This window comes from Mus caroli, chromosome 1, assembly GCF_900094665.2.
Source record: "Mus caroli chromosome 1, CAROLI_EIJ_v1.1, whole genome shotgun sequence".
Lineage (NCBI taxonomy): Eukaryota > Metazoa > Chordata > Mammalia > Rodentia > Muridae > Mus > Mus caroli.
In genome coordinates this window covers 76,414,675-76,433,183 of record NC_034570.1, presented here as the reverse complement: position 1 = coordinate 76,433,183, position 18,509 = coordinate 76,414,675, and the positions used below count along the sequence as shown (strand labels likewise).

At 38.1% G+C, this 18,509-nt stretch overlaps 1 protein-coding gene across 6 annotated transcripts in view; it reads left to right on the top strand.

The window, feature by feature from the left end:
- The window catches only part of Sphkap (SPHK1 interactor, AKAP domain containing), a 140,211-nt gene extending 122,699 nt beyond the window's left edge, over positions 1-17,512 (top strand). For 4 of the 6 annotated variants that reach the window (XM_029480138.1, XM_029480132.1, XM_029480135.1 and 1 more), the window contains 5 exons: positions 5,235-5,420; positions 6,759-6,845; positions 8,978-9,030; positions 9,118-9,302; positions 15,662-17,512. In XM_029480138.1, coding sequence (XP_029335998.1) covers positions 5,235-5,420; positions 6,759-6,845; positions 8,978-9,030; positions 9,118-9,302; positions 15,662-15,805 — 655 coding nt within the window. In that variant the 3' untranslated portion in view covers positions 15,806-17,512. The remainder of the gene's footprint in view (positions 1-5,234; positions 5,421-6,758; positions 6,846-8,977; positions 9,031-9,117; positions 9,303-15,661) is intronic. The other 2 variants (XM_021171921.2, XM_029480139.1) reach the window with 1 other exon arrangement.
- The last annotated feature ends 997 nt before the right edge of the window (positions 17,513-18,509 follow it).

The window sequence follows — 18,509 nt, the reverse complement described above, 5'->3', positions numbered from 1 at the left end:
GCAGAAAAATTAGTCACAGTTCAGTTCAACTTCCTGAGGTCAGAGTTGTTGCCGTGGGATTTGATTTGTCAAAATAGCTGGAACCAGAACTCCATTCCCCACAGAAGAGTTCATCTAACTTACATGCAAGAGGAAGGAATGTGACATGGGCAGTTTGAGTGCTGCTTGGTGGTGGGTCAAGATTATATCTTGACGATACTTTAGGGTCCTATCTGGGGGACATCTTCACGGTTCTTTAAAATGTGGTTAGAATCCAACTCAGTGAATTAGAAACCACCTTCTTACTTTTTGATTACTTGATTAAAAAAAAAAAGAATCACAACTGATGATTCATTGTGGAAATCATTCCTAAATGGAACTCTCTGTTGATTCAATAATATCATATTTTGAAGATGTATAGACTATAGTTCTCAAGTCTTTGAAGAAGAAAAATAGTATAATGTTGGTGGCCATTACTTTCTCCTTAACACAGCATGACATGCAATGGGGACTAAAGAGCAGTTGTTTAACTTTTGACACATCAATTCTTAAGCAGAAGCTGACTCGAGCATTTAGAGGATATCCCAAGCACTGGATTAATCAGATGTTGCAGAAGCATGCAACAGACCTGTACAAATAGAGTAAACTGGTCTGTGACAAATGAGCAGAGTGATATCATTTAGAAGACAAAGTCTCTGAGCTGAGGAAATAGCTCAACAGTTAAAAAAAAAATGCTGGCTTTTCAGAGGACCCCAGCATCCACCGGTAGTGCTCACAATCATCCATAATTCTACTTCCAGGAAATCGAATGCCTTCTTCTGGCCTCTGCAGCCAATAGGCATGCACATGGTATCTTGAAGGCAAACATTCATATTCATTAAATAAAAATAAACAAATACTTAAAAGAGGAAAAATATTTACAAAAGAAAGAAAATAAGCCTTCTTCAGGAGTTTCCATAACAACCAGGCATCTATTGTCAAGTTAGCTGAATTTAAACTCATATAGTACCCTACTGGATATGAAGATGTTTCCTGTTGGTTTAGTTGAGGAGGGAAGATCCATCTTGAATGTTGGTGGTACTATCATTTAGGCTGAGGTACCAGACCAAATAAAAAGAAAACTTGGAAGAAGCCAGAGGACCACCAGCAACCCCCACTCTCTGCTTCCTGACTGTGGATGTCATGTGACCCACTGCTTCACATTCTTGCTGCCTTATCTTCCCTCTATGCCTCACATCATAAACACAAAGAAGTCCTTTTTTCCTTAAATAGTTTCTGTCAGCAGAATAAGATAAGACATAGACTAAAAACATATTTCTTAAAGACATACCTGATAAAAATATTACCTAAAATGTCAAAATTCAAAATGTTCTTATATGTTGACAAATCTGTTGTAAACATGAGACTGCCCTAACAAAGCAGCATGACTTCAATGAAAAGAAAAATCTCTCAAAATTCAGCAGTAAGAAAATGAACAAATTGTTAGAAAATAGATAAAGGTTCAAGGTTCTAAGGTTGGGTTCCCAGTTAGTAAGTATAATCATTAGGAAGAGATTCTACCACAAAGGTTTCATGTAATCGTTGTATCAATCTATGATTAGATCCATTGTTTGACAACAGTAGTGTGATAGAAACTTAGAGGTTAAAAGAAGTAGGTTGAGAAGTACCCCTGGGGCTACTATACTTGCTCTGTGTCTGCCACTTTCCCTCTTGACTGTCATGAAGAGAGCTACTTTGCTCCACCACATGATGCTACCATGATGTTCAGCTTCACCATGTGTGGGCCTAGAAGCAACATACCCAAGTAGCCATGGTCTAATATCTTAAGTCATGAGCTTAAATGAACCTTTCTTCCTTTAATTATTTCTCTCAGATATTTGACAAAGTGATTTTTAAAAAAAAAAACAGCTGCACATGCAGTGGTTTGGATTTTGTTTGTATTAATAGATATTCAGCACATCCTGGTGTTTGAATTTGAAAGTTCCTAATGGCATATTATCATATGCCATTGTGCAGCATTGTGCAGCTTTAGTGTAAAATGGATGAATGCTCTGGAAGACAGTTGTCAGTTTCTTTCAAAACTAAGCAATTGACATCCATCGAAAAAAAATATATTCATATATACTTATACATATGCCACTAGGAAACTATATAAGTGTCAGTAGAATTTTGTGGATGTATGGAAATGAATATTAACAATGCCTTCAAGATAGATAAAGGGTCAGAGAGGGTCACATATAGCAACAGCGTGGGCCAATGTCAAACACAGTCTTCTTATATTGCTTTACGTTTCTTCAAAATATACTCTTTTAAGTAGAAAGGGTTTTCTAAAACATTTTAAGGTATGTGAAGAACTAAAATACATGTCACTTATGGTACAAAGTATAGGAGAGGATAAACAGAAGCATGTTGTGCATAGGTCATTACACAACACACACTTCATTGCATGTCAGTTTTATAATGTAATGTGACAGTAATCTATGTAGTGAATATAAACAGCAAAAGCCCTGCAATAACACTAAAAATATGAAATAAAGAATTATAATTGTAAACCAATAGTTGAAATAAAATTTGAAAATCTAAAAATTGCTCAGTTGATTAAGTGGAATCTGGAGTCAAAGGAAAAATGAAACTCAGAACAGATGGGACAAATAGAAAACAAGATTATATATTTAAAACCAGCCTTATTGATAGTCACATTAATTATCAATGATCTAAACACTTCAGTTAAAAGCAGAGATTATCCTATTGCATAAAAATGCATAATCCTAGCATAAGCTATGTGCAGCTAAAATATAAAAATTCAAATGGGCCAAGAGTAAAAGGATGGAAAACAAAAATATTTTAAAAGGTCAAGTGGACCTCAGAATAAAAAGTATTCCCAGGAAAGAAAGAAAAAATAAGTAAAAAAAAAAAAAGTATTCATGGGGAAAGAAAGAAAAAATAAAGAGGAAGATATGTCAAATTTGGGAAGGAGGGTGGAAAAGTGTAACAGGAGAAATTCGAGGAGGAGGATGAATATGTCCAAACTACATTGTCTGAAATTCTAAAACGCCTAATACAATATCATTAAAAAGAAAGGTGAGCAGCATTCACTCAACCTATACAACTCAAAAAAATAGTCTAACCCAACAGCAAAGCATATAATTTTGTTTCAGGCATCCTTAAAACATTTGTCAAGGTGTACCATAGGCCAAAATGCAAGTCAACATATTTAAAGGAATCTAAAATATATAGAATATGTTCTCAGATCATTCTGGAGTTAACCCAAAAGTTAATGATGAACACAAAATCTTCCATAATAATTAGAAAGTATCATATTAGGAATCAACACATTATCTTTTGCTCACAGAGGACATAAGAATAAACTCCAGATGAAAGCTATAAACCTGTTTAAAATTCATGACATGCACTGCTACTTACAGAAGAGATCTACACTTTCTAAGTATTTCTGCTTTTTAACCAGACAAGTCTACCTATGTTCTAAGTGTCCATCTTAAAAACCTAAAAAAGACTAGGGCTGCTGCAATATTCTCCGTGGGCAAAGCCTGCAGACCTGGGTTTGATCCCCAGGACCCACATGGTAGAAGGAAACCAGATCTGCAAATGTTGTTCTCTGACCTCCACATTCATGCTGTAGTGCAGACTCAGTCACACACTTACACATGCAAAATAAACAAATAAATGCAAGAAAAAATAAAATAAAATAGCATATTGAATCTTAAAAATAGTTGAAAGTACATAATCAAAATGGGAGTACATATATCAATGATTATGAAAATAAAGGGAGGAAATTCATAAGAATCAAATGTTTTTACCCTAAGGACTGAACACATGCATATGTTCAGTCCTTATGTATGCATTTAACTCAAAGAAAATTCCTAAGATATAAAAATGTCTGCTTACATTTCTCCTTTCAAAGGGCTTTCAATAGTAATAAACACTGCACAGCCCCTGCAGTGAGGGCTCTTACCAGCTGTGTACTTAGATGGTTACCTCCTACCTGTGCTGAGTGATATCTACTTTCCATTTATGGTGACAGCTTCAAATAAACATAGTTAGATTGTGTTAAAAGAAAACCGGACCTAAGGAAATCTTACAACTCTTGATGCAGATGGTACGGAGGCATACGAGATAAAATCAGGAGAATATTGGGCTTTTTCCTACGTGATGACTGGATAATTGACTTCAATAAGGCCCTCGTCCTCCGGAGCACTTGTGCAAACTGAGGGGTCAGAATGGAGGCTGCCAGATGACACGCTTCTACGTGGCACATTTGTCCATTATTCACCAGTAAATAAGGAACGTGATAAGATAAGCTTCTCCCAGAAGCAAATAAAAACTAGCACTCTAGCTAATCATGTGTGCTTCTGACTTTCCTTTCTATGGCACAGATGTGAGGTTTGCTGTAAATGGAGCATGAAATTAAGATAAAACAAAATGTGCTGACAAGCTCATCTGTTAACCTGGATAGTTTATGTCAGTCACTAGGACTCAACTCCCTTAGCAAGAAATATCCTTGTGTGAATTGTTCTATAGTATAAAGGTCCTAAATTAAGAAGGAATTAGGCCCCACATTGTTTTTTAAACTGGTGAACAAATGGGGCCAAAGTCTCTCTGTTATTCCCATGTTTATTTCATATATACATTTTTTTTAACTAAACACCATCTCCTTTAACCACGCCCATCCTCTCTTCTATAGTATGGAAATCTCAATACTGTAGGCAGGAAATCCAGTCTTATTAAATGGGAAAGAACACTATGCATAACCACATGGTTGTCTGAGGGCACATGGTACCTGGCCTGGCAGCCTGAGTTCCCATCACTTGAGTCCACAGGTGGAAGGCAAGAGCCAACTCTCTCAGGTTTCCCTCTGACCCCCACATGAGTCCCATGGCATATGCGCACCAGCACACACCTACACACACACACACACACACACACACACACACACACACACACGCATAAATAAATATGATAAACACCACTGTATCCCCATGATTCTTTTCAACATACTCTAAAAATAAATGCAGAAAATAGTAAGTGGAAGACACAGGAAAACTGATGGTGTTTAACTATGAGAAAAAAATGCTACATGGCTTCAAAGGGAGCAGCCACCTACAGAAAGACTCCACCTGTGAGCAACATCCTGCCTGGTGTGTGGAGACACAGGCTTACGGCTGCCCAGAGTAGGGCTCTGGGAACAGCTCTATATTGTGCCTCCTCTCTTGATAATAATGCCTTGATGTCTACAGTGACAGCCTTGAGACCAGTGGGGAAGTAGAAGTGGAGGTCTTGAAAGAGGACATACCCCGAGATGAGTCCCGGAACCCTCCTAGCAGCAGCGAGGAGAGTACAGGCAGCTGGTCCCAGCTGGCCAATGAGGAGGACATCCCAGATGACACAAGCAGCTTTCTGCAGCTCAGCGAGCGGTCCATGAGGTACGCACTTCCTCTTCCCTTAGCATCCTAAGGAAGGCAGCCTCAATGAGGACTCCAAAAATGCATGTTATGGTCCAGTGCCAGGTGCCTTTAATAGACCAAGGAGAAGAAAAAAACCTACAAACAAAAACAAGGGGGTAATCTCCCAGTTGGCCATGGTCCTTACACATCATAATGGGGCTAAAAACTATCTTAATATCTAGGCAGGGCTTGAATTACCTTGGCCATATTTAATAGTAAGTTGTGCACCCTTCCCTAAAAGTTACACTGGATATACTCAGTGCTAAGAACTGCTAGTTTGTCTTAATGAAAACTGATGTTACACTTGATGAGTCTGAACTTTCTGTCTGATTCATGTGATTTCAGATGCAACCCTAGCTGGGTTTATATGAAGCAGGTGTTAACACACTACTGTACCGCTTGCCCTGTCTTTTCCCTTTCTTTATCTCCCGTGCCCTCTGTGTTGTTTCTGGAAAAGCTTGAGCGGAGCATCTAGCTGTAACCACTAATGTGATATTTTCTGTCCAGAATCCTTTTGACCTCAGGCCATTAAGACCACAGACTGTCCAGGAAGAATAGCTGGAATGTTAGACCAAAACACCCAGGTGTAGATAAAAGATCTTTGAAAGTCCAGTGACTGGCAATACAACCTGAGATATAGGATCATTTTACATTAAATAAGTGGTCTCAAATTTCAAATATTCCTACTAAATGTTATAAAATAGAGACAAAGAAACATGTTGCTCCTTCTCTGAGGTTGAAAGAACAAAACCTTATCCATTTTTGTATTTGTAAACTCTTTAGTCCTCAAGGAAAGCAAGAAGTCAAATGTATATTCTTATAGAATATACTTATATTCTATATAAACTTATAGAATATTCCTAAGAAAAATTCTCCACATAACAAAGGGAGACCATGGATCTCTGGCTTCCTTCTAGATGCAAGAAGCAGGCAGATAATCTGGCCAAATTTTCAGTAGTATATTCAACTCTGTAAGTACGTCCAATGGCAAGGAATCTTTATAATAAATACCCTCTCTCTAACCAGAATGAATAAGTAAAGAGAAATGATGATTATTACCAATTATGTATAATCCACTGCATGTGGCACCACTTCAGACATTATAAATCAGCATCAGCATTACTGTCATAAACACAGTTGGCTTCTACCTTGTGTCTTCCTTTAATTTGGTCAAACATCAATACCAATGCAGAAGGTCAGGCACAAAGAGATCGTGTGTCCTAGGGAGCAACAAAGGCCCTCTCCCTACATGAGAGTCAGCAGTGTGGCCAAGCATGGAGATAGGCATTATTAATATGTAAACTTTTGCTTTGTCAGCAATGGCAACAGTAGTGGCACTAGCAGTCTTGGCATTATGGACCTGGACATTTATCAGGAAAGCATACCGTCTTCTCCCATGATTAAGTAAGTAGCCACGTGACTCAGTGACTGACAGCACCGCTCCAATTCCATCCAGCAGTCCATCGTAATCATGAAGGTTGTGCCCAGCCACCAATTCATTATGTCTGTGCTACTGTGGTTCCATGTCACTGGAGTAAAGGACTAAACTTCACCCATTACTGCCTGCTTTCTCGGTTTCAAACCTGTCGTTTACAAAATGGTCATTGCAGATAAAGCTTGTCAATATAATTAGACATATATGTCAACTTACTTATTTTGATTTACAGAAACAACAAACAAAAATTTCTATCTGAAGTGTACCGTACCATGCCTCTTTCAGAAGACTATTCAATACCTAGCCTTTGCTATAGAACACAGTCATTTCAGTAAAATTAAATATGAATGGCTTTTCCTTGGCTTGTGGACACTGGGGTTACTGATATGGAATGTATCTAACATCAAGGGTGGCCATGAGAGAGATGTTATTCACCCCCAGGCAATAACTATGCTTTTTCAATATGAGGCCTTCTTAGAGACCAAAATCAAAAAATAGCACTTAGAGATGTACTACATAAAAGATCACAAAATGGGAAGGCAACCTGAAGTCATGGCTACTTCTAGAATTGGTGATTATTCTAGAAAATCAACTGAATTGTATTCTAATTTTCATCATGATGACTTAGAATATATAATTTGAGTATTCTGAACTAATAAAGCCATATTGGTCTAATGGCTATTCCTAATGTATTTCCCTCTGGCTTACTACAGATTCATTGACTTTATTTTCCACTGGTTAAGTGTGAAATAACATGTTCAAGTAAACATGAATGCATATATGATCTATTTAGGGGGGACCAAAAACAAACTCAACAAAAATTATTTTGTGATAGATTAATTTTTACCTTTTGGGAAGCATTAACTTAGCATATTCTCCATATTTCTTTGTAATATAAGACTGTAACTTCAAGAAAAACTCATATTGAGGGAAAGCCAAGATCACCTGCATCCCTTCTCAGGATCCCATCATTATATTACATAATGCCAGAAATTGTACCTACCCCTTTCTAAGACATTTATGCTACTTGCAGAGTGATCAAGAAGAGACTCTGAACCCTTAGAAAATTGATGTTCCTGAAAATAATTAAGTATGAGTGAGAAAATGGCTATTAGTCTTTCTCTCTACTGCAATGAAACTTACCTCACTAAGGAAATAGAATTTCCCCATACAATGGAATGCATTAGCCAGATCTTAGCTGCAACAGGGAAGTTAAGATAATCTTTTATCACTAAAAGACTCACTTTTAAAAGCCTCATAACAAATTTCTAGAGACTAGAAAAGTATAGGACATATACAGACTTGCCAAGATGGTCACTTCTCAGCTACTGAGCTGCATGACTTTATTTCAGAAATTTTCACTGGGTCTTCCCACTACAGGGCTCTATAATATGTGTACATAATGCAAACAACAACAACAACAACTAAAAACCTCCAATAATAAGCATGGTCAGGGCTAAGGAGAGGCTCAGTTTGGTTATGTGCAATCTCCAGCCTGCTCTACCAAATAAAAACAATGGAAAAGAATAAAGACTCTAGTACTGAGACACTCTGTTGTAATGTTTAAGTTTTACAGCTTGTTGATTGTTCTTATTCCAGCTCACAGAACAATCAGCATGTAAATGTCTCTTCCTACTTTAAAATTCCAATGTGCATTATTGTCACTGCACAGAGAAACACATTGTATGATAAAATGGAAAAATATAATCCAGCGAGAGGCAGGTATAAAGCTGGAGGATAACTCTGCAAATTATAACCAGTTACTTCAAATATCTCTTTAACTCTTCAGCCCTGTAGAGGTTCATGGAAAGGGAATTACTGAAAAGAAACAAAGATGTAATTCTCAGAATCATCCCCCCTGACTTACCTAACTAATGCCATTCAAGATCCATGGGAACACTCTTTGGTGGTGGAGGCGGGGAGAACACTAATGGCAGACCCAAATGCCCTGTGCAGTACTCACCTGGATCCAATCTGCTCTGTGATACCATAAGAATGAGTTCCACATGTTTGTAGCTCAGAAACACCTATCACCTCATCCTCCATTACAGCTTATTCTTCAAAAGCATTACCAACCATACACTGTTGTTTTCTCCCAAAGTGAATTAGTAGAAGAGAAGGAGAGTCTTAAAGAACAATCAGAAAGCATAAAGGGTAAGCCATGTTACCATCCTTTTAACGCACAATTGCCCGGGGTGTCCTTTTGGAAAGCAGAGTAAGGTTGTGGTTGTGTCTGTTCAGAACATGCCTCTGGACCGCCAGGGAGGGCTGCCAGCCCCCAGAGGAGCCTACTGGTGATCAACTTTGACCTGGAGCCAGAGTGTCCTGATGCTGAGCTTCGAGCCACTCTGCAGTGGATAGCTGCCTCCGAACTGGGGATCCCAACAATCTACTTTAAGAAATCTCAGGAAAGCAGAATTGAAAAGGTACCAATTCCGCTGTCTGGGTCAGATAATAACATGGTTCTGTGCTTTTTATCCCAGCTGGAAACCCAGTGAGTACCAATGCAACCCACAGGAGCTTGTAGTGTTTCATCTTGATTTCTCTCAAACAAACAACAACAACAAAAAATCAATCTTGGGAATACTTTCAAGAGCCAAGCTATGATTGTGTATTCACCAATATTGTTTCATGAACCTTCAGCTTCTTACATAGTTGCTGATAAAGATAAAAGGATCTGAGAAGACTGTAGCCTTTAGAGTTTGTTGTTTGTTGTTGTTGTTGTTGTTGTTTTTTAATTTTTTATTTATTTATTATAGCTCTCTCCGGCCCCACCCTCTCTCCAAAGATTGATTGATTGATTATATGTAAGTACACTGTAGCTGTCTTCAGACACACCACAAGAGAGCATCAGATCTCATTATGGATGGTTGTGAGCCACCATGTGGTTGCTGGGATTTGAACTCAGGACCTTCAGAAAAGCAGTCAGTGCTCTTAACCTCTGAGCCATCTCTCAGCCCCCTGTTGTTGTTTTTAATATGCGATTACTCGCTAAAGTTCAGTGCCAAAATCCAGCATCCTGAGATAAAACCCTTACTTTCTTGCCCACTGGGAAATTAGAACAGTTTCGACATCTCTATAACCTCAGCCAATCATATTGGCTGCTGGAGAGATTGCCGCCCCTCCCCCCATCCCTTCTCCCACTTCTGCCTCTCTTCAACCAGCACTTTGTTCTTTTTATGTTCAAGTCCACCCAACCCAAATGTCCTAATTGTTCTTCCTTTGTTGTCAAAGTGATGCAGGGCTCCTTGCTTGATAAACACTCCCTTCAATTTCAATTTCTCCATGCCTAAACTGGCTCATGCATGGACTATAAAGGTATAATCCACAAATCACACAGTGCCCCTCCCAAGCCATACTTGGTCCCACCTGAGGGAAGCAAGAATGTTCTCAGGAAGATAATGTTTCAAGGTTCACTTAAAGGGTTGGTTTTATATCTGTGTGCTTTGCTGAGTAAAAGATCCCCTGGTACATTTTTAGGTGATATATTAACAAAACAGATTTAATTTAATCCACCACTTTTAAGGTGTCACTTCCATTCATGTAAGTCTAATAAATTCTCCATTTTGCAAGGGTAGCAGATATGTTACTGATGCTTTAATCTGTAAACCACGTCTTAACTAGATATTTGTTTGTATCTACCAGGTTTTCAATTTTAAAGTGAATGTCTGTCTTTGTGAATAGCTATATTTCTGAGAAGACAGAGGACTCACTCCTTTTATCAGGAAAAAATATGAGATGATTTTGCATATATTCATATCAATCCTCTTGTGAGACTTAAATATAGATGAGGCAGTCTTAAGGACTACAATTTCCAGGTTTTGTTCTGAGTTAATGAAGGCTCTCTGCATACAAGGGCTTTGATAGAAATGAGCATCAACCTTGGTTGTCTATGACCAGGTTTTAAGAGTATGAATAAGAGCAGTAGAGATAATGTGCAAAATCAGAAACATTTCATTAGCTCCTCATCTTCTCAGAGAAAAGAAACCCTAAGTTCAGAAAATCCAATCTCCCACAGACACTCAGCGTCAAGCATAGCGACATATGAATACCCTACATCTATTCATTGCTGTTGTTTTGTGTTTGTTTGAGTCAAGGTCTTATGTAGTCCAAACTGGCCTTGAACTCTCTGGGAAGCAGGTGATAATTTTGAACTTATTTTAATTATGTACATATGTATGTCAGTGTTAAGTACCACTAAAGGTCAGAAGAGAGTATCTGATTCCCTGGAGTTACAGGCCATTGTGAGCTGCCCAATATGGATGCTAGGAACAGAACTTGGACCTTCTACAAGAGCAGTCTGTGAGCTTAACTGCTGATCAATCCCTCTAGCACCAACCTTGAATGTCTGACCTTCCTGCCTCAACCTCCCACATGCTGGTATTAGAGTCATGTGCCAGCTTGTGTTGTTCTGGGAAATGAACCCTAGACTTCATGCATGTTGGGTGAGCATTCTTATAACGCAATTACATCTCAGTCCCAAAACCTTAAATCTTTATTTCTAGGAATGCTGACTTAATTTTCTCAACAATTAATTTAGTCAATATGTATCTATTTGTGGTGGTCTCAGCTTACTAACCTTCCCACTTAGTGAAAATGGAGGTGTGTGATAAAGGAAAGGGGAACATGAACCCCAGCACAGTCATCATTCCCGGGACTTTTTGAAAACTTGGGACTTAAAGACAGCAAAAATGAGTCACAGGAAAAGCAAATTAACAGGAACCCACATGCCCAGTACATTGTCAGTTGTCTAATGACCCAACGTGCCTTTATTTTCCAGCATCCCCTTCATTTGTAATTTACTTAATCATTAGAAGACAACATGCCCTAGAACATCTTACATTTAAAACATTCCTAGAGTACCCTCACCATCCTGGTATTGTTCTAAGCTCCAAGTCCAAGGGCGGAGTTGATTCTGAATAAAGAAATTAGGATGTATCTAAAAAGTTAGTATCTGAACCACACCCATGAAAACAAAATTACCTGGAAGACACATTCACAATTCAAATCTTTAAGTTCCTTCTATCCACTCAAAAAACAAACAAACAAAACATTCCATTCCATTAATCCTTTCATCAGAAATCTCAAATTGGGGAGTGTTAGAATCACCCCAGAAAGCCTTTCAAACCCAGAGCCTTACCAGTTAGTGCAGACTGTCCACTGAAAATAAGACAGAAGCACCAGGTCCGTGTGAAGGTCCAGAACTCTAGAACCCAGCCCAAGTTCCAAATCAGGGCTTCATAGGCCATAAAGTCAGGGACAACGTAGGGACCCCCTCACTCTGCTTAATGAAGTCTAATTTCTGCCTTGGAGCAAAAGACAGTGACAGCTTTCAGAAGTATGCATTGAATGCATCAAACTCACAAACACACAAACACAGACACATAGCTTGCTGCAATTCCCATAATTGTACTATAAATTGGAAACAATCAAATCTACAAAATGCATCTGCGAATACAAAGGTTCAACAGATAATGAGGCTTTCTTCAGCAGATGAATGAGCCTGTGATAGTGTCACAGAAAACAGATTCTTGTGATTTTCCCAAGACACAACTTTTGCTTAAAAAAAAAAAAGTCTAACGTCTGTTGTTGTCTACAGAAAAGGAACTCAATTACTGTTGATTGGGAGATGTCAATACTGAAATGGTTTTTTGCTGTTGTTTGTTTGTTAGTAGAGCAGGCTAAAAACCCAAATCCCTAACATCCTAAAGCTGATTATGACCATAAACTGAACAGGCTTAATGAAAGCTCTAGGGTCAATTGCTAGTAGAATGTAGCTCTAAAAACAGGATAACAACAACTGGTCCTGGTGAGCTGGTGATAGCAACTTGTAAATCCCAGCTACTAGGGAGGTTGAGGCAAGAGAACTGAAAATTCAAGTTCAGCCTGGGTGGTAGAGTTTATGGTGACCTTGAGCAATTTAGTAAGCCCTTGTCTCAAAATACAAAATTGAAAAGAGGTTCATGAGAGAGCACTTAGCTAGCATGCAGAGCATTCTACATTCGATCCTGAGTACCACAGGAAGGAGAGGCTGTAACACTGAGCTGGAAATGCCTTTTCTGTCTATTCACAACTGCATTTCAATCTCACTATTATGAAGGAAGCACAAGGCTGTATCACTCACCAACTGCACACCTGCTCCAAGGTTTCAGGATACAATATTAATTAAACCAATGCAGCTGTTGCCTTTAGTGCATGCTGACACAAACCTATGGTCCCAGTACCTGGAAAGTGGAAGCAATATGATCACCATTAATGTGATTGAGATCATCCTGGTCTGCGTAGCAAACTCTAGAATGGTCAGAGCTCCATAAGATGACCCTGTCTCAGAAAAAAAAAAAAAAAAAAAAAAACAATAACAACAACAAGGTATTCTAATGGGATAACAGATTGACCTTAGGAATCAGTAGACATACTCTAGCCAATGGCCATCCCAAAAGCTACTAGTTGAGTGGCCTAACTCCAGGGCACTTTAAGTGCTTTGGGTCATTCACCGACCAGAAGTTTTGGTCCTCACCACTCTGAAATGTCCTTTTCAAAGGCCCTGGTAGATGGAAAGAAGGTGTAATAGGTTCTGGGAAGAGTATCTTCTTCAGAGTTCTCAGCCAAGCAGTGCCTCAGAGACAGAAGTGGTAAGGTAGTGCCAGAGTAAGCTAAGGTTTGCAGAATGAAGCTACGGCAAATTCAGTGTAAGTACACTTTCCATTGACTTGACCTTCATAAGATGTGTGAAGAAAGAAGATGTACCATTGATTTTGGCAAAAGGTCAAGTGTGACTTGTCAGGGAAATCTTATGTGAGATTCTTGGCCTATGAGCACTGCTCAGTGATTTCACAGAAGCTTACTATCCAGGCTATAGATATCTGTCTATTCTTCAGATTTCCAGTAAGAATGGTTGATTAATTGAATTAATCAGATGTCATAGCCTCCTCCACCCCCCTTATTCACATGGTTATTAATACTCCTAAGCCTTCTGTTTCCACTCTTGTTCTACCTAAAACCTATCCTGAGTTTATATATATATATAATATATATACACCAAAATGCTAGTAACATTTCACAAAATCATTCTCAACTGTCTCCATAAGCCATTCGTTCCTTGAGGTATTTGCATTTATAAGCACAGCCTTTCCATGAAGGTTCACATCTGACCCTGAAGTGTCAGAATCAGGCTGAGCTGAAACCAGACAGGATAGTTATTCCAGACAACTAATGATTTCTCCAAAACTACAACAAAGACACATGGAGCTAAATAAACTGACCTTCCATTGCTGCTGTCATGAATAGTAAAATGAGGTCATAGAAATCCTACCTTACAGATGTATATGCCTGCTGTCATTCACCCTGTGATGAGAGTCATTCCCAGGAACCATCTTCTAGTTAGAAACTTGCTGCTGCCATTTCCTACTCCAAGACATGTGGCCTTTAACCATCTTCATGACGTTGAGAATTATTAAGCAGCCATTATAAATGTATGCGTGTTTGTTTTTAATTGTATGTGTGCAAACATGCTATGTGAAACTGAAGAATACTCTTAGTAGTGGGCTTATCTTGGATGATATTAGATATCTACCTATATTTCTTGAGAAATTACATGTTTGTCATTGTTTGACCTCCTCTCCCTTCTATCATTCAGCAAATATTCACTGACTTTATTCTTTATTGAAGGCAAAGGATAGAAAACCATGGCTGAGATGGTGCCAGCTCTGGGGAGATGACTAGCCATAACAGTATGAACACCTGCCTTCCTTTACAAGAACCTAAAACTCTTTAAGGCAATATTTATGTTTCCAGATATTTATCGAGTTTCATTTTTCAGTCTAGACAACTGTTTTATTTAGACACTATCAATAAAAAGTGAACGGGTACAAGAAACCATTCTTAAAAACATAACCAAACTATGGCCTTTGTGTTTTTAATAAATAACACTTTCTTTCTTGTTAAATGCCACCCTATTCCTAGGGTGTCCCTTCAACTGAAGTTCCAAATAGAAAATCATTCTCTGCAATCTGGAGGCAAAAAAAAAAAAAAAAAAAAAAAAGAATTATAAAGAGCATTAGCACATACTACAATACTATTATTCCATATCTTATTAAGTATCACTTTCTAATTTAAAAAAGCATCTGAATAAGGGATTGGACAGGCTGTCACACTGGACTTAAATGTAGTTTCAGAAACAGAATATCATATAGGGATTTTCCAGTCTTCTAAGCCCATCATTCACTTGAGGTCTAGAATTTTCTGTTAAGCCCAACTAAAACTGGTAACTACACAATTTGACATATCTAAGACAAGTCCTTGCTTTCTTTTAACTATTGTCATAGAGAAACATCTTTATGCTTAACCTTAGCATGGGGAAGGAGAGGTGCCTATCAGTATTGAGTGTGAAAGCATTAGGTGACTCTACCTATACAGAAATTTAGTACTCAATTTATTTCCCCTAATATACACATCCAATAAGAAATGGGTTTGTAGTCCTGGAATAAAAAGTCTAACCTAGATTTTAAATGTGAACCTGAAAAAACACCAGCTACCTAAAAGAATGCTTCTTAAAGGTATTGTCCTTATCCCACCCAGTCATCCACTATGAATAGAACTGCAAAATGAAAAGACTTTATTATCTGAAATGTCTAAAAAGAAAAACAGACTGTCTTTGAAAATGTCCCCTGAAAGTAAAGATGCTTCAACCCAGGCTCAGATCCACACAGTCTTTGTAAGGGTTGTTTGGTGAAATGCTGGTGAGGGTACTATGATATGTCAGTCCTAACTCTGTGTCTTATTTTAGTTTCTAGATGTTGTGAAGCTTGTTCATCAGAAGTCCTGGAAGGTGGGAGATATATTTCACGCGGTTGTCCAGTACTGCAAACTGCATGCAGAGCAGAAGGAGAGGACTCCGAGTCTCTTTGACTGGCTTCTGGAACTTGGATAATCAGGCGTACCCCTCAAAGAATTTCCCTCCTCTATCCCAGCTTAGGTCACAGTGGTTTGCGCTAAATGCTCTGAAACTTTCTCAATACACAGCATCCCATTAGCAGAACTATTTAAAAATCTGCTCCAGTACCATGTACAAGGAATGAATTTGAAATATAGTCTGTACTAATCAATATCACCATGGGCGTGCCCAAAGGGCTTGTATGAGAATGATTTCAAAAAGAGATACTTCAGTGAAGCCCAAACAGGAAAGTGTATAACAAGCCCAGCCTCCAGGAAAGCTACACTCACATATACGTCACAATAGAGAGTGAGCTATATCTCCAGATATATGAATCAAATAGAAACAAAGTCATTGGGTCACAGTAATTCTATAAATTATGCTAAAACCTTCATTGTACTTTGCTTAATGGATACAGGGGTTGTCCATCTAAGGAAATACTTAGGATATAACAAGTTTCCATGTCTTTTTGTGAAGGATTTCCACTCTCAGACCAGTAACACATGCAAAAGTGTTATCAAAATCCATGTGAGGTGATTTCCTTTATTTGCAGACACCAATAAGTATTGCACCCCTTGCACTCAGGGACCTCAAATGTCCCTGAGCCCCTCAAAAACTGATGTCATTCAGTGGGGGAAAGGAGGCTCAAGGTTGGCTTTTTCCATCGCTACATCTATTGCTTGGATAAAATTATTATGGGATTCTTGCCTAAAGGCAAGCTTTTAAACATAAACAGTAAAATAAATAATAGCCTTTTGAGGAAAATAATATGCTTGTGTATTGAATTATATAAGAAAAACTATTTGTTTTATTGTAAATTATGAAAAGACTATTATTGAGTTGTTTTAGAGCTTCATAAACTATGAAGAGATTGTTGTCTTAACTTTTAGAGTGTCATGAACCATTGGTGACTGATTGTACTATGTACGTGTTAGCATCTGTATAGTGGACATGTTTTTCCAAAGATATTTATAATGCTGGAATCAGGGTAATGGCCTTGTGCTTGAAAAGGCCAGCTAGAGATGCGGACTTTCTGGCTGGGTGATATTGACACTAAATTAGAGAAATAGAAGCCTTTAACCTTTTTTATTATTTATTTATAGCAGAGATGTACTCTTTTGAAAACTCAGAGTATATATGACACTAAAAGTCTTCTTTCCCTTTCAACTAACTATGCGACATCCACTTTTATTTTCTCATTCAGAAAGATGTTTAGTATGTATCTTCTGAAATACTATGCTTTTACTCTGTTTTTAAAGCTTATAGAATGACTTTAAATGTGAGCCAGGCCCCAGACTATCAATGTCAATCTTGCTGGGCTATCAATCACATCCTAAGACCATTAAAAAAAAAAAAGCTTCCTGGCAAGCCACAACCTCCTTACCCCATGGCAGAAATCTTTTTCAGACCTCAGTGGGCATTCATCACGCAGATGGTCCAGATTTAGGTGTGCGTTCAATCTGACAAATTACCTGGGCTTTGAAACCTACCCATCTTCTCAGATAGAACTGTGTGTGCTTCTTTGTGCTAGTACATGAGAAAAAAAAAAAAAGATTTTTATTGTTTTGACAATCCCAGCATATTGTGTGTAAACTCTTGTTGTGCTCGAATTAATGTTTACTTATCCTCCAAAGCACAAATACTGGATGTAAACATGTGTTGTACCTAATGTTGCAAACTAATAAATAAATTTCTGTTGCAAAATTGTTATTCCATCTTTTTCTCCTAGGCTCTAGAAACTAAGGCTTTAAGAGCTTTATCTAATTTTAAGAAAGAAAGAAAGAAAGAAAGAAAGAAAGAAAGAAAGAAAGAAAGAAAGAAAGAAAAAAGAAAGAAGAAAGAAAGAAAGAAAGAAAGAAAGAAAGAAAGAAAGAAAGAAAGAAAGAAAGAAAGAAAGAAAAGAAAGGAAGGAAGAAAAGAAAGAAAGGAAGAAAGAGGGAAAGACAGAAAGAAATAGTCATACTGTAAGTAGATGAAGATAGATGTGCCAATAAGATAAGATTTGCTGTCCTGATTTCAATTTTTGATTAAGTAAATGTTCCAGACAATCTGTTAGCACTGGGAATGTTCACTGTAGATCATTGGTTCTTAACCTTGGCACTCTTCATCTTTGGAACAAGATAATTTTTTGCTGTGGGGTTTGTCTTAGATATTGTAGGATATTTAGCTGCATCTTGAACTCTCCTGATTAGATATTGATAATTGTCTCTTTCTGACTGTAGCAATCAAGAATGACTCTGGACATTGCCAGATGATTCTCTGTGAATAAAGGCAAGGCTTCTTGAGGACCAATGAGAGTAACAAAGTGAAGGCACAGTACCTGAACCCCAATAAATAAATGAGGATGAGTTGAATTCTTCAGTCTAAGGACCAGAAAACCAGGCAGACCCTACCCACAGCCCATGGAGGCAGCCTTTACACAAAATTTTGGGGACCATAGAAAGAGACATAAAACCAACATGGAGTTTGTGATATGAGTAAATGAGATAAATTTATCAAAGTCATAGGAAAATGCTTTTTGAATTCTAGAAAGAAACTACTAGAGGAAATGCAAATTAAGTGGTGAAGGTTGCAGGCAATCAATTCATAAAGCAGAGCTATGAGCATGATTGGGGCATGGAAAATTCCCCAGGCAGGCAGAGGATGTCATGAAATTGAAACAAAGCTCTTCTCACTGCCACGTGGAGACATTAGCTGAAAG